Source organism: Dipodomys merriami, unplaced genomic scaffold (genome assembly GCF_024711535.1).
Source record: "Dipodomys merriami isolate MVZ:Mamm:240054 unplaced genomic scaffold, mDipMer1.0.p SCAF_6, whole genome shotgun sequence".
Classification (NCBI taxonomy): domain Eukaryota; kingdom Metazoa; phylum Chordata; class Mammalia; order Rodentia; family Heteromyidae; genus Dipodomys; species Dipodomys merriami.
The window spans coordinates 67,919,711-67,942,469 of record NW_027206179.1 but is presented as its reverse complement, the minus strand read 5'-3'; the positions used below and the strand labels follow the sequence as shown (position 1 = coordinate 67,942,469).

The 22,759-nt window shown below is 39.3% G+C and overlaps 1 protein-coding gene across 3 annotated transcripts in view; it reads right to left on the bottom strand.

The window, feature by feature from the left end:
* The window catches only part of LOC138814154 (phospholipid-transporting ATPase IB-like), a 114,461-nt gene that overhangs the window by 5,287 nt on the left and 86,415 nt on the right, over nt 1–22,759 (bottom strand). For all 3 annotated transcript variants that reach the window (XM_070003095.1, XM_070003094.1, XM_070003093.1), the window contains 6 exons: nt 16,095–16,173; nt 14,380–14,441; nt 12,133–12,189; nt 6,513–6,620; nt 3,626–3,714; nt 369–467 (listed from right to left, as the gene is read on the bottom strand). In XM_070003095.1, coding sequence (XP_069859196.1) covers nt 369–467; nt 3,626–3,714; nt 6,513–6,620; nt 12,133–12,189; nt 14,380–14,441; nt 16,095–16,173 — 494 coding nt within the window. The remainder of the gene's footprint in view (nt 1–368; nt 468–3,625; nt 3,715–6,512; nt 6,621–12,132; nt 12,190–14,379; nt 14,442–16,094; nt 16,174–22,759) is intronic.

The following is a 22,759-nucleotide window of genomic DNA, read 5'->3' as shown; positions in this document are numbered from 1 at the left end:
TCAGTGCTATAAGTCCTCACAAATGTTAATTACTGTGTCCCCATCTCTCAAATCTAGATTTTGATGGATTTATTTTATATCTGTAATCTTTCTCTTTCAACTTTCTAGTTGAAATCTGCAGTTTCTATCATGATGGACTCATTTTTTTTTCCATTCTAAAATTCACTTAACATACATCTGTTGCTGAGTTTTGTGCATCCTGTGCAGGGGAGGAGACTGCACTGAGGGGCAACATGAAGGGGACTGTGCCTGTTTGTCAAGCGCTGGCGGAACCTGGGAAAGCCTGCAAGTTCTGGCGAGGAGAAGGTGGGAGAAAGAACAAGGAGTAAGCGATCTTCATCGAAACCAGGGTGAGAGAAAAGACTTACCTCTTCCTAAACACCTGAGATACATCAGCTCCTGTAATTTGTCTGCTTTCCAGCTCCCGAATTTCTTCTAGAAGACTTTTGTTGTGGGTATTTTTAAGCCTATAGCATGTGGGAATAGAAAACAATATAACGTATGAGCTTAGTTTGTTTTGTGGTAGTGGGGTTTGACCATCTTTGCTAGGCTGGGAGAGTTAACGCTACCCTTTCTTACTTCAGTTACTTTCAGGTAGGGTCTTGCGTTTTTCCGCAGATCTGGCATAGGATTGCAGTCCTCCTACCTACGCCCTCCTGTGTAGCTGGGATCACAGACACATGCCAACCACACTTAGCTTATTTGTTGAGATGGGGATCTCAGTAAATTTTTGCCAGGACTAGACTTAAACTTGGATCCTAATGATCACTGTTTCCTGAGTAATTGGAATTACAGGTATGCGCTACTCTGTGGGTCCCTTCAATGGCAATAGTAACCAAATAGTATTTTTATTTGGGAATCGAAATGTTTACATTTCAAGAAGAGATGAGACCTAGAACCAGTGATAGTGCAGGCATGATCCTCAAGAGACATGTGGTTTAGTTCATCCCTGGGAATTGATACTTACATTCCAATATGGATTATGGGATTGGAACCCATAATCCTTCCCTTTTGTCAAAGAATTTGTTTGCATTGTAGAGCAAAGAGAGGAGCTGTCCCTCCAACATTAACTCCTAGGTTCATATTTTGAGATTCATATTTTGGGTTCATACTTTTCAGTGTATCTCTGACACTTGCAGCCTGGCCCTTGCTCACTGCAAGTGAGCAACGTGGGAATCAATGAAGCCACTGCAGAGTGTAATAATTATGCATCTACCCATCTCTGCCCAGAACCTCATGTCTACTCTCAGGATCATAGAGTACAACCATATTAATACTTTCATTCCATTATCCACTGCTATCTTTGGTTAACAAATTAATACCAAAATAAAGACTTTATCAAGCAACTTCTCTCTCTTTCTCTCCTTCTTCCCCTACCTCCTGCTCTCCCTATGTCTCGGTCTCTGTCTCTCTGGTTCTGTCTGTCTCTCTCTGTCTCTCTGTCTCACTGTCTGTCTGTCTCTCTCTCTCACACACATATACACACATATAGAGGGAGAGGGAGGATTAGGAGAATAGGAGACACCAAGAAGAAATGAAGAGGGAAATAAATCTGATATATTTGGGGGTAAAACAGTGGGAAAGATCTAGGCTCTACAAATGGTAGAATACATTTAAGAATTAGATAAGAACCAGGTGCTCACACCTGTAATCCTAGCTACCTAGGAGGCTGAGGATTGTGGTTTAAAGCCAGTTGGGGCAGGATAGTCCATTAGACTCTTAGCTCCAATTAACCACCAGAAAGCCAGAAGTAGAGCTGTGGCTCAAGAGATCTAACTTTGAGCATAAAGGAGCTCAGGGACAATGCCTAGGCCCAGAGTTCAAGCCCCAGGACTTGCAACAGAAGAAGAAAAAGGAGGAGGAGGAGGAGGAGGAGGAGGAGGAAGAGGAGGAGGAGGAGGAGGAGGAGGAAAAGAGGAGGAGGAAAAGAGGAGGAGGAGTAGGAGTAGGAGGAGGAGGAGGAGGAGGAGGAGGAAGAAGAATTCAATAAGGAAAAGCAAAAACTGAAATTGCCTCTTCCAGTCTAAAGCTTGCGCCATTCATCAGTTAGTTTCAATTTACCATGCTTGCAGGGTGAGGAGCCTTTCTCTTCCAAGGGCCATGTGATATTTATAGCATCATCTGCGAGCCATACAAAATGATTAGTACAAGCATTCTCAGGAAGCTGATGAGAAGCATAGGAGAAATGGAAATGTCTGTCTTCTCATGTACTAAATCATTTCGACGGCCTGATGTGACCCCTGGGCCTGATGCTCTCCACCACTGCTACAGCTCTGATGTTAATGAAATAGAACACATATAATAATTCATACTCTAAATGAATTGCTTCTGTTTTTAAAACCTTAACACTTCTTGAAACATTAGCCCTAATAATAAGGATGTCAAGGTTTTATAATACCTCGTTTTAATATCTGAGGATCTTATTTTAAGATCTGAATACTTCAGTTTGAACCCAGTCCTGTCAGGAAAATCTGTGAGATTCTTATCTCCAATTAACCATAAAAAAGCCAGAGGTGGAGGTGTGGCTCAAGTGGTAGAGCACCAAATTACTATCCCTGAGTGAAAAAGCCATGCTTATAAGAGCCCAAGGCTCTGAGTTCAAGCCCCAGTACTGCACACAAAAAATAGGTTTATGGTTTTCCTTGCATTTGGTTAAAAAACTTGAGATTCTCTAATCTAATATTTAAGTACTTAGGGGAAACTATATTTGATAGATTCTTACTCCAATTTTTTTTGAAAGAGTGAAGGATACTTTTCTATTGAGTATATCCCTTTTGTTGCTGTCTTTGTATTCCTCCCTTTTTTCTCTCCCTCCCTTCCTTCCTTACTTTTATTACAGTACTGGGGCTTGAACTCAGGAACTTGCACTTGATCAATTTGCTTGCTTAAAGCTGGTGCTCTACTATTTGAACTATGCTGGAAACCCCACCTTTTTTTGGTTAACTGAGGTGGAGTCTTGCCTATGGTTTTCTTCCTGGGCTCACCATCTTCCAGCTCTAAGCCCGCTAAGAAGCTAAGATTATAGGTGTGAGCCACTGGTGACCAGCTTTATTTCTTAGTTTTTAATCTGTGACCCTCTGGCATCCAGTCTGGCTCCTTTAATACAGATAAAAGTGATGCAGGTCACACTTCTAAAGAGTGGAGGGGTGCAGCCGAGTGCCGGTGGCTCACGCCTGTAATCCTAGCTACTCAGGAGGCTGAGATCTGAGGATCACGGTTCAAAGACAGCCCAGGCAGAAAAGTCCATGAGAATCTTATCTCAAATTAACTACCAGAAAACTGGAAGTGGCACTGTGGCTCAAGTGGTAGAGCACTTGCCTTGAGATGAAGAGCTGAGGACAGCGCCCAGGCCCAAAGTTCAAGCCTCACGACTGACCAAAAAAAAAAAAAAAAGAGTGGAGGGGTGCAATTGCTTTCAGGAAAAACAATCATAAACAAGACATTCTATGCACTCTTCCATGTGTTTGAGTTCTAAATATTTTTTCTCTCTAAAAGCAAAGCTGAGAGCCATATCATTCAATATTCACAAAATGGCACTCAGTTTACTTTGAAAGATGTACATACAACTGGAAAAGGGTAAACACGAAGATCTATGTCTTAATTACCACTTCACTTTTCAACTTACGATTTCCAAAATACATTTGGAATCAAGCATATAACAGGGACTATGAAAAGGCCCAGCCAGAAATATGGACATATCAGTGTCACATTGGCCTGCAAAGAAACAGATATAAAGAAAATTAAAGAACAATCCTTTAGTTCACCAGTATTGAGTATTTGTGCAACCATTTTCTCTTTCCCACCACAACTGGTGATTTGGGAAAGAAAATAGGCAATTATAGACAACTTGAACTGTACAGATGCACAAAAAACAGATGGGAAGATGGGCGCTAGTGGTTCACGCCTATAATCCTAGCTCCTCAGGGAGCTGAGATCTGAGGATTGCAGTTTGAAGTCAGCCCAAATAGAAAAGTTTCTATTCTGGTGACAGTGTTTTCTCTTTTTTTTTCTCTTAATCATCTTGTTAGGGGCTTACCAATTTTATTTAAACTTTTCAAAGACTCAACTCAGTTGTGAAATTGTTTCCCATTTCTTATCCTAATTATCCCTTGAAAAGAAACAAATCCTACATACTCACAACTATCAGTAGCTCAATATCTCATTTTACTAGCCAGCCTGCTTTCAGTTGTGTAATTTTAAAAGAATGTCCCTTATTCTTTTTATTCTCCTTGTTCTATTTCCCTCCCCACCCCGACTCCACCATGTGAGGGAACCCAAGAATGTTGAGCTACATCGTAACCATTTTATGTCATGTACAGCGCCAGGTGAGATTATAATGCCCGTCTCTCTTTGCTGACCATGTGAATGGAGGAATATTCTGGACAGCAAGGAATATCTGGACACTTAACACAAGGACACCAGAAAATGTGCAGGCCACCATCTGGCAAAAGGGAACTGGTACATCCGCAAGTCCATGCTCAGGAACTTTTCTCGACAAATTCATCTTCCCTGCTGGGAGCAGGACTGGACTTTTTTTTCTCAGTCCTGGCCCTGGGGCTTGAACTTTAGGCCTGAGTGCTGTTCTTGAGCATTTTGTTCAAGGCTGGTACTCTATCACTTGAGTCATACCTCCACTTCCAGCATTTTGCTGGTTAATAGGAGATAGTCTCATAAACTTTCCTGCTCAGGCTGGCTTCAAACTGCAACCCTTTAACTAGGCTTATGGGCATGAGTTACTGCCACCCAGCTTAGGACTATACTTTTTGTCTTGAGATATCGGATGGTCCTTATTTTGCCTCACAAAATTAATAAAACTTTATGCCTCCTTTTCTCCAAAACCCTCATTATTTATGAACTGATGTTTGAGTTCATAGTACTAAATTTCCACTTTTTAGCCTCATTGTTTCCTTTTTCTAGTTTTCTTAGGTTTGATTCTTCTTTTTTTTTAAATTTTATTTGGTCGGTCATGGGACTTAAACTCCAGGCCTGGGCGCTGTCCCTCAGCTCTTCAGCTCAAGGCTAGTACTCTACCACTTGAGCCACAGCACCACTCTCAGTTTTCTGGTAGTTGATTGGAGATAAGAGTCTCATAGACTTTCCTGCCTGGGCAGGCTTTGAACCGTGATCCTCAGATCTCAGCCTCCTGAGTAGATAAGATTATAGGCATGAGCCACCGGTGCCTAGATGATTATTCTTTTTTTTTTCTTTTTTTTGTCAGTTGTGGGTCTTGAACGTGGGGCCTGGGCATTGTCTCTGAGCTTTTGCGCTCAAGGCTTAGCACTCTACTACTTTGAGCTACACCACTACTTCTGGTTTTCTGGTGGTTAACTGGAGATAAGAGTCTCACAGAGGGCTGGGAAGGTGGCTCAGTGGTAGAGCGCTTGCCTTGCATGCCTGAGGCCCTGGGTTCGATTCCTCAGCACCACATAAGCAAAAGGAAAAAAGCCGGAAGTGGCACTGTGGCTCAAGTGGTAGAACGCTAGCCTTGAGCTGAAGGGCTGAGGGACAGCGCCCAGGCCCAGAGTTCAGGCCCCATGACCGGACCCAAAAAAAAAAAAAAAAAAAAAAAGAGTCTCACAGACTTTTCCTGCCTGAGCTTACTTTGAACTGCAATCCTAAAATCTCAGCCTCCTGAGAAGCTAGGGTTACAGGCATGAGCCACTGGTACTTAGCAGTTTGATTATTCATTATATAGCTTTTTGAGCTGGATAAAATAAGCCATTGGTCTTTTTCCAGGATCTTTTCTAATACATGTATATAAGCTTAAAATTATCCTGATAAGAAAGTGTTTTGCTAGACATTACCAGATGATTAGATATTTTTATTTAAGTCATTTTTTTCCAGTGCCAGAACTATAATTTCCTTTGTCTTTCTCAATTTGGGTTTCAGATGCTCTTCAGTTTTTTCTTTGAATTTCCTAACAGAAGACAAAATGGTTGATCTGAGAATGTTCTCTATAGATGATAGATACATTATGCTAAAAATTTCCCTTTGAAGACTTGTAGACTTTAAGTATTATGTCTATTGATTTCTTGCTGATGGTTTCAAATAAGTCTTTTCTCGTGTTCGGTTTCTACCACTCTTTGTCAGGTTGTTTCAACATCAGCTATTTAGTCACAGTTGAAGAAGGATGCCCCTCACCCACTCTCTTTCTTTCTTTTCTTTTCTTTTTTTGGTACAGTACTGGAGCTTGAACTCAGGGACTCTTGTTTTTCCTTAGCTTTTTTGTCTAAGGCTGTTGCTTTACCACTTGAGCCACATCCACTTGCCATTTTTTAGTGGTTCATTGGAGATAAGAGTGTCATGGACTTTCCTGTTTGAGCTGGCTTTGAACTGTCATTTGCAGATTTCAGCCTCCTGAGTAGCTAGGATTATAGGTGTGAGTCACTGGCACATGGCTAATTTTTACCTTTTCTTCCTCAACTGTGAAAATAGGTGACACCAACTTTTATTGTTAATGAAACTTGATTTTCATGAAGACTATAAAAACACTAATACATGGTAAAACTAACCTGTCCTTTCATTTCTGGAGCAATACGTATGACAGGCCATAAGGAAGAGTAAATGGTGTAAAACACCAGCCAGATGACCATGCTTCCCCAAATTGCCACATGGCTGAACTGTAGAAAGAAGAGGAACAGAGAAACACTTTAATATTCTCTATTTAAAAGAAAATCTTTTCTTATATATTATGTTTTAGCTGGGTGCCAGTGGCTCACAGCACTAACTCAGGAGGCTGAAATGTGAGGTCATAGTTTGAAACCAACCTGCACAGACAAATCCAGGAGACTCTTACCTCCAATTAAGCAGCAAAAAGCCAGGAGTGGAGGTATGGTTCCTGTGGTAGAGAAAAAGCCAAGTGGGAGCACAAGGCCCTGAGTTCAAGCTGCAGTACACACACACACACACACACACACACACACACACACACACACACACACACACACACATACTTTACTTTTCCTCTCTCTCTCCTCTCACTGATCATCCCCCCCAGCTAGTCCCCATTTTGCACTTATGTCCCATTACTGATTGTCCTGATCATCATCATTTTAAGTCTATAGTCCACAAATGAGTAAGAATATGCCATGTTTAGCTTTCTGCATTTGGCTTATCTCATTCAACATTGTGATTGCCATCCCCTTCCATCTTTGAAAAAATTTATAGCAGCTAACAAAATATATTTGTCTATGTCATGTGTTCACGTGTGAAAATATGCATGATCTTTCCATTACTTGCTATCTGAGATCTTCCAACATTCTTCTCAGAATACTTTGCTGTGACTCTAAGAACTTACTGTTTTGAATATGTGAAATGATCATCAATACTCCATTCACTCACACCAAGGGACACCCTGGGTCTTCAGTGAGAATGGTCAACTCTCAGAAGACGTCTATCCAAGTGGAGGGTTATTTAATAAGACCATCTTCTGCTTACTTTATTGACACACAGAAAATCAAAAGTCTGAACAGAAATCAGCTAGAGAGGTAAAACTCTGACCAACTAATAGTTAATCTGTATAAATAGTTCTGAGACAACAATAAAAATTTGTGACTCTAGCTGGGTGCCAGTGATTCATGACTGTAAACCTAGCTACTCAGGAGTCTGAGAGCTAAGGATTGAAGTTTAAAGCCAGCTTGGGCATGAAAGTCCATCAAACTCTTAGCTCCAGTCAATCACAGAAAAAGCCAGATGTGGTAGAGCATGAGCCTTTAGCAAAAGGAGTTTAGGGACAGTACCCAGGCCTTGAGTTCAAGCCCCAGGACTAGCAAAAAAAAAAAAAAAAAGTCTTAGATTGAACTACAAATGTGGGTCTGGTAGAGACTCTTGGCTGAAAGTTCATGTCTGGATCTGTGTACCAAATTCTGTAATTGCCAATACTAATGATCCTTTTCATAATCTAATTGTTGGTTTGGGTTTGTATTAGCAGAGGAATTATTTGGGTAAGTCATGTAGATTTATTATTATCACATAAAGAAGATGATTAGCTACACTAGGTGAACTTTGAGGCCTGAGTGCTCTTGTCTTGCTAGGTGCTGGCACTTACTGTTCACTACTTGTGTCTGAATATTACAAGGGAAAACTCAATGTGCTATGTCTCAAAGTATTGATATGTACTTATGAATCATCTTCAAAGGCATTTTTTTTATAATCCATTAGTCAAATGATTCCTCTCTGTTTAGAGTAAAAGCACTTGTCTCTGCAGGGGGAGGGGATGGCCCCCAGTGAGCGTGAGGATGGCAGAGCTCTGCTCATAACTTGGAACATCTGAAACTTTCAACATGTGGTACATCCTCATGTCATCATTCCCTCACTGCTCATGTCATGCCCTGACTGCATTCTGACTCAGGGTGTCCTCAGGTGGGTCTCTGTTGGGACGAGGCTGTTGTGGCGGGCCATTGTGCTTGTTCTCTCTCTTCCTCTGCCACTCCCTGCACCTAAGCAGTGGTGCTATGGATTGAATCGAGCACTTTATTTATTTTTTGGGGGGTCTGGTCGTGGGGCCTGAACTCTGGGCCTGGGCGCTGTCCCTCAGCTCTTCAGCTCAAGGCTAGTGATGTACCACTTGAGCCACAGCACCACTTCGGGCTTTTTTTCTTTTTGCTTATGTGGTGCTGAGGAATCGAACCCACGGCCTCAGGCATGCAAGGCAAGCGCTCTACCACTGAGCCACCTTCCCAGCCCAAATCAAGCACTTTATTACTAAGCTACATCTCCAGGCCCTTTCCCATTTTCCTTTTCTCTCTCTCATTCTTTTTTCTTTCTCTTTCTTTCTTTCCTTCCTTTCTTCCTCCCTCCGTCTCCCCCCTCTATTTCTATTTTGGTATCAGTCCTAGGGCTTGAACTCAGGGCCTGTCCCTGAGAATTTTTGCTCAAGGCTAGTGCATTCTACCACTTGAGTCACAGCTCCACGTCCAGCTTTTTGGTGGTTAATTGTACATAAGCATTTCATGGGCTTTGCTGCCCAGGCTGTGTTTGAACTGTGTTCCTCAGATCTCAGCCTCCTCATTAGCTTGAAATACTAGCACCTGGCCTCTTCTTCCATTGTTTTTTAATGCTTTTTTAAAAAAAATTTCATTGTAAAGATGTTGTACAAAGGGGTTACAGTTACATGAGTAAGGTAATGAGTACATTTCTTGTTACCCCTCCTTTGTTTTTCTTCCAACTATCCCTTCCCTTCCCCATTTCCCACCCCCCCCCCACCGTGGCCAAAGTTGTAAAGATCATTTCCAACATAATGTCTTGTGAGTATCATTGTTGCAATGGGTCATCCTGTGCCCTTGTTTCAGCATTTTGTTATTCCCCTTCCCCTCCCCAAATCTGATAAATGTATATACAAGATGCAGGATGCCAAAATCAAATACAGTGACAACAGGGGATATATCATAGGAGGAAGAACATACGAAAAAAACAAAAAAATCACATAGTACATTAAAAATAACAACAACAAAGAAAAACCTCTTGTGTCCCTATCTTGGGGTTCATTTCACTTAGCATCATATTATATGGTTATATGTACATAGCTTTTGAGCTTTTCTGCTCAGCCAACAGACACATGAAGAAATGCTCAACATCTCTGGCCATAGAAGAAATGCAAATCAAAACAACACTGAGATTTCACCTCACCCCAGTTAGAATGGCTATAATCAAGAACTCTAATAACAACAGTTGCTGGAGGGGATGTGGCTAGAAGGGAACCCTACTGCATTGTTGGTGGGAATGTAAACTTGTTCAACCACTTTGGAAAGTAGTATGGAGGTTCCTTAAAAGACTCCACATAGAACTCCCCTATAGCCCAGCAATCCCACTCCTGGCATTTACTCAAATGATCACAAACAAGACCATACGAAAGCTACCAGCACAACTATGTTTACTGCAGCATTATTTACCATAGCTAAGATATGGAACCAACCCAGATGCCCCTCAGTAGATGAATGGATCAAGAAAATGGAATTCTATGCTTCCATGAGATAGAACGACACTGCTCCATTTGTTAGGAAATGGAAAAACTTAGAAAAAATCATATTAAGTGAAGTAAGCCAGACCCAAAGAAATATTTGTCCATGATTTCCCTTATTTGCAGTAACTAGTATATGTCTAGGATATTCTTCCATTCTTTTTTTTTTCTTCCATTCTTTTAAGACAAGTTTTTACAGCTACTGGAATGGACTCCAAACTTGTAATCCTCCAGTCTCTGCCTCCTGAGTAGCTGAAATTATAGGCATGTACCATCAGGCCTGGCTCCAGCATCTTCTTTCCCAGCGAAGAAGTCTTCCTTTTACACACATTCTCCAGCTTCCCCACAAGGCACAGTAGTATATAGGCAAGAGGAGGAAACAGTTATCTTTCCCAACCTTCATGTTATTTGTGTGTGTGTATGTGTGCATTTGTGCTGGGTCTGGAGTTTGAAGTGCCTAGCATTTGCTTAGCTTTTCCACTCAAGGCTAGTGCTCTACTACTTGAGTCATGCCTCTATTTCTGTTTTTTGGCAATTCATTTCAGAGTCTCTTGGCTTTGTTTGCCCAGGATGGCTTTGAACAGCAATCTTTACGTCTCTGTCTCCCTCATAGTTAGGATAACAGGCATGAGTCATTATCAGTGCCTAACTTTAAGAAATGTTCTTATTGGAGAAAATTTAACCACTAAGAAAAAGAAATACCAATTTATTATATGTTTAAATCATATTCAGGTGATATGTCACATTTATACTTTATATTTTTATGAGATGCCAATTAAATACATCTGTTCATACTAAATGGTGGTGTACAGTTGGGAAGACTGCATAAGTTTGAACCCTAAACTTATTTCAGCAGGGAAGAAAAAGATGTATATATTGTATGGTTTAAGCTCTCCTAATACACATCCATTTTTTTCATAAACCCAGCATTTTTGGTGGTTCTGGGAATCAAACCTAAGGCTTTTCATATTCTAGGCAAGCATTTTACCACGAAGCTAAATTTTCAGCTCATCACATACATTTTTTGAGTATTAGCTGGAAATGAACTCATTCCGAGCTATGCATGTCTGTGTGTATAATTTATAAAAACAAATTGTAAAAAATTTTAAGTTTAGTTGGGTACCAGTGGCTCATGTCTGTAATCCTAGCTACTTGGGAGGCAAAGATCTGAAGATGATCATGGTCCAAAGCAAGCCCAGGAAAGAAAGTTTGTGAGATTCTTTTTTTTTTGGGTCCGGTCGTGGGGCCTGAACTCTGGGCCTGGGCGCTTTCCCTCAGCTCTTCAGCTCAAGGCTAGCACTCTACCACTTGAGCCACAGCACCACTTCCAGCTTCTTTTTTCTTTTTGCTTATGTGGTGCTGAGGAATCAAACCCAGGGCCTCATGCATGCAAGGCAAGCGCTCTACCACTGAGCCACCTTCCCAGCCCATTTTGTGAGATTCTTATCTCCAGTTTACCACCAGAAAACCAGAAGTGGCACTGGGGTTCAAAGTGGTAGAGCACCAGCCTTGAGCACAAAAACTCAGGGAGAGTGCCCAGGCCCTGATTTCAAATCTCATGACTGGCCAAAAAAAAAACAACAACCCAAAAACCAAAAAACAACTGTAAGTTTATAGAAAATAAAATTATTTAGTAATAACCTAAGGAAATTTTTATGTCAGTAAATATACAAGTATGCATATTTTCATAGTAGTATTTTTAGAAATAACAGATATTCATATCATGAAATGTAACAAAGTCAATAAATTAAATAGAAAAATGTGAAAAATCTATGAGTAAGTGAAAAGAGTAAGCTTCAAAGTAGGTAAATTATCCTATTTTTTGTTAAAAAATAGTCTATATGGAGCAAGGATTTCAAAGTTTCTAAAACATCAATACCATTCACACCAAAAGGTACAATGTATATTTTTTGCCTTTTTCAATTCTCTGTAGTTGAATAATAATAATAATAAATGTGACATCTCAGGTAATAGCATGCTTATCTAAAGTATTTCAAGTGCAAGTTAGAATATAAATATGCCTTCATCCAATTTAAAGCATTGTTTAAATATGTGAAACCAAATAAAGTAGAATATGGAGACCAGAGAAAGGCTTATTATTTGCCTAAGCTTGAGAGCAAATCGGCATATAAACCAGAAGAGCGGATACGGGGGAAATCCTGAAGCATACTCACATTATTCCAGGACATTGTCTCCAAGCCAGCTTTCAGACAAACCGTAACAACTACATACTGTGTGACGGAGAGGGGGAAAAGAATGGAAAAATGAATTAAAACTTTTCACTGGAAACCACATCCACCCACTTCTTTTGGACCTTCATTTCTATCTGGCAGATTCTGCTGCCATTGGTTGGTAAGTGTTCTTTCTGTTAGGTTTTAGTTCTGGGGAGACTTTCTTATCCAAGTTTAGAAACCTCCTAACATATAACTCAAATTGACATGCATATATATGCTTGTATATATATATATATATAATATGTATACATATACCAATATATGTGGATGTATACATATACATACATGTGTATACATTTGTGTGTATACCAATTTCAGAAAAGTTGGTTTCTTTACAATATTGAGTCTTTTAGTCAAGGAATATTGTTTCCAATAAAGTTTTAGAATTTTTTTCCCAGCAAGTGTGTGAATATTATTCACTACATTTATTCCTGGTTTCCATATGATTAATACCATTACAAAATGGTATTCTACATTTTTAAATTTTTTAATATTCTTATATATTGAAATATAATTGATCTTCAAATAGTTGTCATTATCTATTAATCTGATCATTTCTTTTCATTCATTAATTGTAATTTTTTGTGCTGGAACTAGAGCTTGAACCCAGGGCTTCACTCTTTCATTAGGCTTATTGGCTCAAAGCTGGTGCTCTACCACTTGAGCCACACCTCCACTTCTGGTTTTCGGCTGGTTAATGGGAAATAAGCATCTTATGGACTAAACTGCCCTGGCTGACGTTGAACCACAATCCTCAGATCTCAGGCTCCTGAGTAATGAAGGTTACAGGTATGAGCTACCAATGCTTGGCTTAATTGTAATATTTTATCTACTGAACTTTTTGTACTTTCCATGTATGCACAGATACCATCTAATGGTATCTGACGAAAAATTTATATCAGTAAATACACAAGTATACATGTTTGTAGAATTATTTGTAAAATAACACATTTATTTTTAGAAATAACAGAAATATTCATATCATGGAATGTAACAAAGTCAATAAAGTAAACAGAAAAATGTGAAAAAATCTATGAATAAATGAAAAGAGGACGTTTCAAACTAGGTAAATTATCCTATTTCCTACTCTTAAAGCTGCACTTCTTTTTTTTTCTTATCTTTTTGTATTAAAACTGTGTTGCCATGTTCAAGAGAGCTGGTCATATGGGACTTTCAGAGCCAGACATGGTAGCTGGAGCATACTTATAATCACAGCACTTTGGAGGATCATGAGTGTGGGATCAGCCTGGGCTAAATAGTGAGTTCAGGCCAACCTAGGCTAACACCCCAAGACTCTGGTTCAAAGACAAAACAATTCAAGAGACTGCTTTTATGAAACACTATGTGATTTTGCTACAAAATGTGTTGTTATGCAGCAACAGATGAGTGATATACTGACCGTTTTAAATCCTACTTCCTTTGTTTCAATCTCCAATGTCAATATTCTTGCAAGTTTCCATCCTCATACAAGCTACGCTAAAGCCCTTTACCTGAAGAGTTCCAAGGCTATATCCCTACCTACCTCTTAAAGTTCATCTTTACCATTATTCCAATTTCCTTCCCCCAAATCAGTTTGTTCTGTGCTGTTATTCAGCAGCTTTTTCTAATTTCCAGAGAGCACCAGGATTGTCTCCACCTTGGTCATTTGGGCTTAGAATCTTTCTCCAGCTCCTCAACCTTCCAATCAGTACATTAGAAGGGGTGGGCTAGTAACCTCACGTTGAGGTCTCAGGACTTCATCACAGGGCTAAGAACAAATGTAATGTTCCCTAATGGACTGATTAAGTGAGGGTATTATTCACACAGCATCCTTGAAAAGAAAGGGTAGAGATTTATGGACTGATTTGAACTTACCATCAAGCAGTATAACATAGCTAAAAGCAAGATTGTCGCAGAGCACTACCTACATATACAAAAGGGGTGGTGGTGGTGCTGGATGGTAACATATTTCATATGAGCCCTACATTCTATTATTGTAAATAGTTCTAGAACTGTAGAATTAACTATGTACTACATGTGCAATTAACTTTGTGCTTTAGCAATTGCTACAGTAGTTTCTTCTCGGAAAAAGATATGAATGTAAGTTTTAAAATTCACAGGATACTGTGATAGAATGGTTGATGTTCAATTCCATTTTTCAATTAGAAAGAAGGAAAATGATATAAAGTACCTGGATGACGATCTTACCGTATAGACGAAATTACCAAGAAACAAATAATCTGTAGTATACCCATGCTGCAGGACGACATCTGAAAAGTGGAAGAGTCATTTTCAGATCTTTCTGGAGTCTGAAACATAGACTTTGGTTTTTTTTTTTAACCAAACAGAACCTATACTGGACATCAAAAATACTTATGAATTTTGGGCTATATTCTTAAATTACTGTCCGTGACATCATCGCTTCCTATATCACAAATGGAAAATTCTTCCACCTTTTACTCCCTGCAATGACCTATCAGGCAACAAATGCAGAAACCAATGACCAGAATATGGGACAATGAAAATCACAAGGAGTATGGTGGATGTGATTACCAAACCTGGATTAAGCCACTTTGTAGAATCTGTCCATTAAAAGTCCAAGTAGCTAGATAACAAGAAACTTTCACAACTTTGTCATAGTATGTCTTTTCTAGAATCACTAGTAACTCAGTATTTTGAAATTATGGTAGAATTTCCTAATGTTTTTCTAACAGTGCTAAATCTGCTGAAAATCCTATTATCTCAAGTTTAGGATGATTTCTCCTTATGTTCTCTACTCTTAAAAATGTTCTTAAATAAATGTGAGTTGGTTACTGGCTACAGGTGGTTCAAGCCTGTAATCCTAACTACTCAGGAGGCTGAGGATCCAGGTTTGAAGCCAGCCCAGGCTGAAATGTCTATGAGGTTCTTATCTCCAATTAACTAAAAAACAAATCAGAATAATTGAGCTCAAGTCCCTTGAGCTGGTATTCAGTTCAGGAGTTTACACTCCAAAATTGCCATTATTAACTAAGACTAGAAGGCAAATATATATAAAATTCTTGTACTGGACTTGCACACAGCAGCATCTCATGCTCTGTTCTCATTTGGCTTTTTCATTCAAAGCTGGTACTTGATTACTTGAGCCATACCTCTACTTCAGGCTTTTTGCTGATTAATTTGTTTTTCCTGGCTGGCTTCAAATTTGGATCCTCAGATCCAGCTAGGACAGACATGAGCCATTGGCATCTGGCCTTCATGTAATGTTATTTTGAAAATTACATAGCAGGAAAAGGAGTATTGGTCTAATAATGAAGTATATGGAGAAAATTTTTTTTTTGGGTCCGGTCGTGGGGCCTGAACTCTGGGCCTGGACGCTGTCCCTCAGCTCTTCAGCTCAAGGCTAGTGCTCTACCACTTGAGCCACAGCACCACTTCCGGCTTTATTCCTTTAGCTTATGTGGTGCTGAGGAATCGAACCCAGGGCCTCAGGCATGCAAGGCATGCGCTTCTACCACTGAGCCAACTTCCCAGCCCTATGGCGAAATTTTTATGTAGTTTTATTAACCCATGACATTGTCTTACTTGACACATTATGTTTTGGATGCGAATTCAAATTTACCATTAAGAGACATCTCTGATTCGTTAGAGATGTGTTTGCTATCAGAATTCTTGATTCAAGTATTGGAGATTAGCAACAAATGCATGTGTGGCCTCAAGTTATGTGTCAGAGGCAAAGAGAATGGGTTCTAAATGTCATCTGATAAGTGTTCAAACTGCCATATGTTAGTCCAAGGAATGTCTAGGTTTAGATAGATGTTTTATTTTTTCCTAAGTTGCTTTTATCTTTCCTGCCATTCTTTCTATGTACACACATAGAAACACATAAAGTCAGAGTGAGAAGAACACAGAGTGCTGAATGTTTAAAACAACATTGCTATTACCATGCTGCATCATTTTTGTGGGAAACCAGAAAAGAATGAAGGAGTGAAGCAAAGCCCACATGCACTGGATCCAAAACACCTACAAGACAGCAAAGCAAGCAATCAGGGTACAAGCTTCGTTTATGCCTGAAAATAGATAACACTGTGAAGTGCGTTTGCTCTGTGTATGCTTTCCTGGAGACAGAAAAACTCTACTTTTTTATCTCCTTTAAAAGGAATATAGGATAATATTGAATAATATGTGGAAATATGGCATAATATTACTTGGAATTATACTATAATATTGATATAGAACAGGACACAATTATTATAAGGATATATCCTATACTTCATATGATATACTTTGATCTTTTGTCTTTTTTTGGGGGGGGGTACAGTTGTGGGGCCTGAACTCTGGGCCTGGGCGCTGTCCCTCAGCTCTTCAGCTCAAGGCTAGCGCTCTACCACTTGAGCCACAGCACTACTTCAGGCTTTTTTCTTTTTGCTTATGTGGTGCTGAGGAATCGAACCCAGGACCTCATGCATGCAAGGCAAGCGCTCTACCACTGAGCCACCTTCCCAGCCCTACTTTGATCTTTTACATCAACACTCTGACCTTCATTCACAATCATTTCTTTTTTTTTTTAATTGTCAAGGTGTTGGTTACACAAGTAAGGTAATAAGTACATTTCTTTTCAAACTTGTTACTTCTCTCTCTCTCTCTCTCTCTCTCTCTCTCTCTCTCTCTCTCTCTCTCTCTCTCTCTCTCTCTCTCTCTCTCTTTTATTCCTTCTTTGTACTGGGGCTTGAACTGAGGGCCTTGAGCTCTCTCAGCTTTTTTGCTCACAGTTGATCATCTACCACTTGAGCCAAGCCTCCAGTTCTCACAATTTTCTTAAAGGAAATCTCAGTGATGAAAAATTTCTAGGTTCAATTAAAGGTATATATTAGTGATAGAAACAACAGAAATAATTCTTTGTTCTTTCAATTTTAAAATATAAGTTATCACATTTTCCAGAAAGTCTTATAAGTAGACTTTAAGTTGTATAATATCTGTAGCAACTACTCAAAGGAATTTTGTTATTATAACAATAGTCTGCTATTGATAACATGTAATTTCCAATGATATTTTATTGTTTCATTTATAAAACAGGATGAGGGCTGAATTTGTCTCATAGATCACTGTTTGGTGATGATCCTACAATTAGTGCAAGAAACTCACGGAACTCCAATAGCTCCAGGAAGAACAGGACAGAGGAAGTAATAAAATCATAGTGAAATGTTGCTATCCAGAAATATAAAAGAAAATCATAGAAAGAGCCACATGGAAAAATTACATTACGTACAGAATCATACAGATGAGAATGATGGCAATTTCACACCAAGACGGTACACACATGAAGACATCGGAAAACACCGAACACACAAAATGCAAAACACAAAACCTACCTAGACTTTTCAACCAAGTGCCAAGTGTAAATATGAGTACTATCCTCCAAAGGTTCATATATAAAAGTTTTGTTACAATCTTATATGGAAACTTCAGATCATTTCAGAGGCACTGGAATGTACCAAGACTCTGGCCTGTACCCTCTCTCTTTCTCTCTCTTTTTGGCTCAAGATATAAATAGTTTGCTTCAACACATGTTCCATCTCATTGATAACCAGAGGCCCAAAGCTATGGAGACACTCAATCTTGAATTGAAAACTCCAGAACCCTCAACTAATTGCCCTGGTCATTTCTTTGTAATGACCTGAAGCTCACTAATACCCTAAAGAAATTCAAACATTAAGTGAATTCTAAGACTGAAAAAAAAAACCAAAATGAAATGAAGGATATGCAATTAAGTAACAATTTTAAAAGTTTGAAACAAAACTATAACAGAAATTCTAGACATGAATAGATCACTAAGTGAAATAAAAACATAGGTTAGCTGTTATGGTGGCCAATGTTTGTAATCCCTAGCTATATGAGGGAGAAGGGTCACAATTTAAGGCCATCCTGGATAAAACAACAAACAAGCCAGACATGGTAGCATGTATCTAATACTTCAGCTACTGGCAGGTAAGAGGATCATGGTCTGAGGTAAGCTCTGGGGAGAAGTATGAGATCTTTTCTGGAAAATAAACTAAAATAAGTGACAACTGGTGATATGACTTAAGCAGCAGAGTAGCTAGTGGGAGTCCCTGAGTTTAAACCCTAGTAGTATCAAAAAGACTCAGCAGCCATTCTGGTAGACTGGAACAATACAGAGATACAATATTGGGGTTTGAAAGCAAAGTACATTTATTAGAACATGTAGATGTGATTATTTATCAAGGATACAGATGTTTCTCCAACAAACAATGGAGAATACATAGCCTTGACATCTAGTGTTGGGAATTCTGGATCTTCTATACTGAATATAGAAGATCCCCATTTCACACCCTGTCCTTAATTCAAAGTAGATCAAAGATGTAAATGTTAGGCTGAAACACTGAAACTTAGGAGAAGACCCTTGAAGATACAGGTAAAAGTAATATCTTTCTAAGTAGGACTGCAACTGCTCAGGAAATGTAAGGAAGAATTAAAACAAAGGTTTCTAAATTAAAAAGCTCTTTCACCTCAAAGGAAACAATTATAAGAATGAAGAGACAAACAAGAATGAAGAGACAAACCAGAATGAGAGAAAACTTTTCATGGCTACTGATTGGATAAAGAAATAATATCCAGAAATATACAAAGAACTGGAAGGTTAAACATCAATCCAATTAATAACTGAGCAAATGAATAGTTTTGAAGAAGTAAAAAGGAACAGTAAATATATGAAGTAGTGGTCAACATTCTTAGCCATAAAGAAAATGCAAAGAAACAACCACCCCATTAATAAGGGTGAAAGAATTAAAAAGAGACTTCTCTGGAGAGGAAATAAGAATAGCTAATAGACACAAGAAGAAATGTTCAACATCTCTGGCCATAAAAGAAATGCAAATCAAAACCACATTGAGATTCCCTCTCACCTCAGTTAGAATGGCCATTATCAAGAAAACAAATAATAACAGATGCTGGTGGGGATGCAGATAAAAGGGAAAGCTACTACACTGTTGGTGGGAGCATAAACTGGTTCTAGAAAGCAGTATGGAGGTTCCTCAAAAGACTAAACATAGAGGCCGGAAATATGGCTTAGTGGTAGAGTGCTTGCTTAGCATGAATGAAGCCCTGGGTTTGATTCCTTAGTACCACATAAACAGAAAAAGATGGAAGTGGTGCTGTGGGTCAAGTGGTAGAATGTGAGCCTTGAGCAATCAGAGCTCAGGGACAATGCCAGGCCCTGAGTTCAGGCCTCAGGACTGACCAAAAAAAAAAAAAAAAGACTAAATATAGACCTTCCTTATGACCCAGCAACCCCACTCCTGGGCATTTACCCAAATGATCATGAACAAGGCCACACTAAAGCTACCAACACAACTATGTTCATTGCAGCATTATTTATAATAGCTAAGATATGGAACCAACCCAGATGCCCCTCAGTAGATGAATAGATCACGAAAGTGTCACACACACACACACACACACACACACACACACACACACACACACACACACACACGCACAATGGAATTCTGTGCTTCCATCAAAAACAATGACATTGCCCCATTCGTAAGGAACTGGAAAGACTTGGAAAAAATCCTATTTAGTAAAGCAAGCCATGGTTTCCCTCATTTGTAACAATTAGTATATGTCTAGGATAGTCCTAGCAGAGGATCACAATAGCTCAATAACTATGTTCATATGATCATATTAAATGATCCTAATTGAAATGAACTCCAAGATAGGGAAATGACAGGGTTTTTTTTTGTTTCTTTGTCTTTGTTTTTTAATGTACTATATGAAATTATTTCTTTTTTTTTCATTTTTTTCTTGTTTATCTCCTGTTGTCACTGTTTTTGATTTTGGTACCCTGTGTCTTGTATACGTTTATCTGATTTGGGAAGAGAAAGTGAATAACAAAATAGTGAGACAAAGGACAAAGGGTGAACCAATGCAACAGCAATACTCACAAAACACTATGTTGGAGATGAACTTTACAACTTGGTGGGAGAGGAGTCGAGGGGGGGAGGGAAAGTGGGGAAAAACAAGAGAGGGGATAACCATGTTTGACAAGAAATGTACTCATGACCTTACTTATGTAACTGTAACCCCCTGACATCACTTTTAAATTAAATAATACAAAAAAAGAAAATGCAAATTAAAGTGTCACACACAAAAAAATCTAGTCAGGCACCATGGCTCACACCTGTAATCCTAGCTATTCAGGAGGAGATCTGAGGATCACAGTTCAAAGCCAGCCAGATCAGGGAAGTCCTTTCATCTTCAATTAACCACCAAAAGCCAAAGGGAGCTGTGGCTTAAGCGGTCGAGTGCAAGCCTTGAGCACAAAAGCTCAGGGGCAGTGCCTAGGCAGTTAAGTTCAAGCCCCAGAAGTGGTAATCACCCCATCCAGAATGGCAATCAGTATGAAAACTACAAATGTTGGCAAAGATTCAATGGGAAAAGGAACTGTGGGTGGTAATGTAAATTAGTATACCTACTATGGAAATCACCATGGAAGTACATCAAAACACTAAACAAAGACCTACCTTGCCCCTGCTATACCACTCACGTAACCACTCATGGGCATAGGCCAGTTCCCTCCAGCAGATGCCCTAACAAATGAAAAATTACTCATGCAACAATATTTTTACCCAGGAGAGCGAGGAATGAGTTTAGCCAACAGACATAATTAATAGAAAGGAGTCTTTCCCATCCTCTACTTTTAAGGAATCAGACAGGACATGGATTGGTTTTGGTTATACATAGAAAAGCCCATTCCAAGGGACAGATAATACAGTATCAGGATGCATGCAGTGAGCTAAGTACACACAGGCACTCATCCACCTTCTGACAGGATTACTGTGGGTTGTCAGAGGTCCGGTGTCTTTACTCAGATGACCTGTCACACAACCAGCAGTTTTCTGCTGATTCAGGCTTTCTCCATCCTGCCAGTCATAGTTCCCAAGGGGCTTTAGGAGTCTATCAGACATATGTATGAAGGCATGTATATCAACATAAAACAGAAATACCCTTTTGTATAATTAATTTATGTTAATGAGATAATTTTCTTGTGTACTGGGCTTGAATTTGGGGCTGAGGCACTGTTCCCAAGCTGCTTTTGCTCAAGGCCAGTGCTGTACCTCTTGAGCCATGGCTCTACTTCTGGCTTTTTGTGATTAATTGTAGCTAATAATGTCACAGATTTGTCTGTTTAGGCTGGTTTCAAACAATGATTCTCAGATATTAGCCTCCTGAGCAGCTAGGATTATAGACACAAGCAAGCCACCAGCACCCAGTCTAATAAAATAACTTAAGCAAGATATGAACAATACCACACACAAGGTACTTACAAAATATGAAATAAACACGCATGAAAACAAAACATCAAAAGTTAGGAGAGAAATGGAAATATACTGTTAATTTACTTACAGTGTATGTTTAGTATTTTATCACTCCAAAGTAGACTATAATAAATGTATATAAACCCCAGTGCAACTTTTTTTTTTTTTTTGGTCGGTCATGGGGCTTGAACTCTGGGCCTGGGCGCTGTCCCTCAGCTCTTCAGCTTAAGGCGAGTGCCCTACCACTTGAGCTACAGCGCCACTTTCGGTTTTCTGGTGGTTTATTGGAGATAGGAGTCTCACGGTCTCTCCTGCCTGGGCTGGCTTTGAACCGCGATTCTCAGATCTCAGCTTCCTGAGTAGCTAGGATTATAGGCGTGAGCCACCAGCGCCTGGCCCCAGTGCAACTTCTAAGATATAAAAATGAAGAGTTATCTCTAAAGACAACAAATAATTTGGAATTGATAAAAAGTACTTTTATCTGAAAGCAGACAGAAAAATTATAGGTAAGACAAATAGAGCTGGGGGTATAAGTCAATGGTAGAGTACTTGCCTAGTGAGTTCAAGGCTCTGGGTTCAATCCCTGGCCCTATGTTAAAGATCAAATAAAATGGCAAGATGGTAAACTCAAACCTAGCCATATCAAGAAGTATATTGAGCTGGGCACTATTGGCTTATGCCTATAATCCTAGCTAATCAGGAGGCTGAGGATCATAGCTCAAAGCCAATCCCAGCATGAAAGTCTGTGAGATTCTTCTCTCCAATTAACCTCAAAAAAAAAAAAAAATCCAGAAATGGAGCTGTGTCTCTGAGACTCCTCTCTCCAGTTAACCTCCAAAAAAAGCCAAAATTGGAGCTGTGTGTCAAGTGGTAGAGTGCTAACCTCAAATGCAAAAAGCTCAAGGACAGCACCCAAGCAAGGACCGACACCAAAAAAAAAAAAAGACCAAAAACCATATTAAATATTAAATGTGAGTGCTTTAAATATCCAGCTAACATGGTAACAGGCTAGACATCAAAGCAAATGTACAAGTTCCCAACAATAAACTTAAATATGAAAATACAGATAAGCAAGAGGAGTTAAAGTGATATATTACATGAATGTAGATTTTGAACAAAGAATACTACAAGGAAAAACAAAGGTCATTTTATTGATGAAAGGGTCAATTAGAGAATGTAACAATCATGTCTCACCTGAAACTCTACCTTACCCCCTTCAATTTCATCTTTATCCTCCCCAGGAACTCTTATCAAATACCATGCTGCAAGTT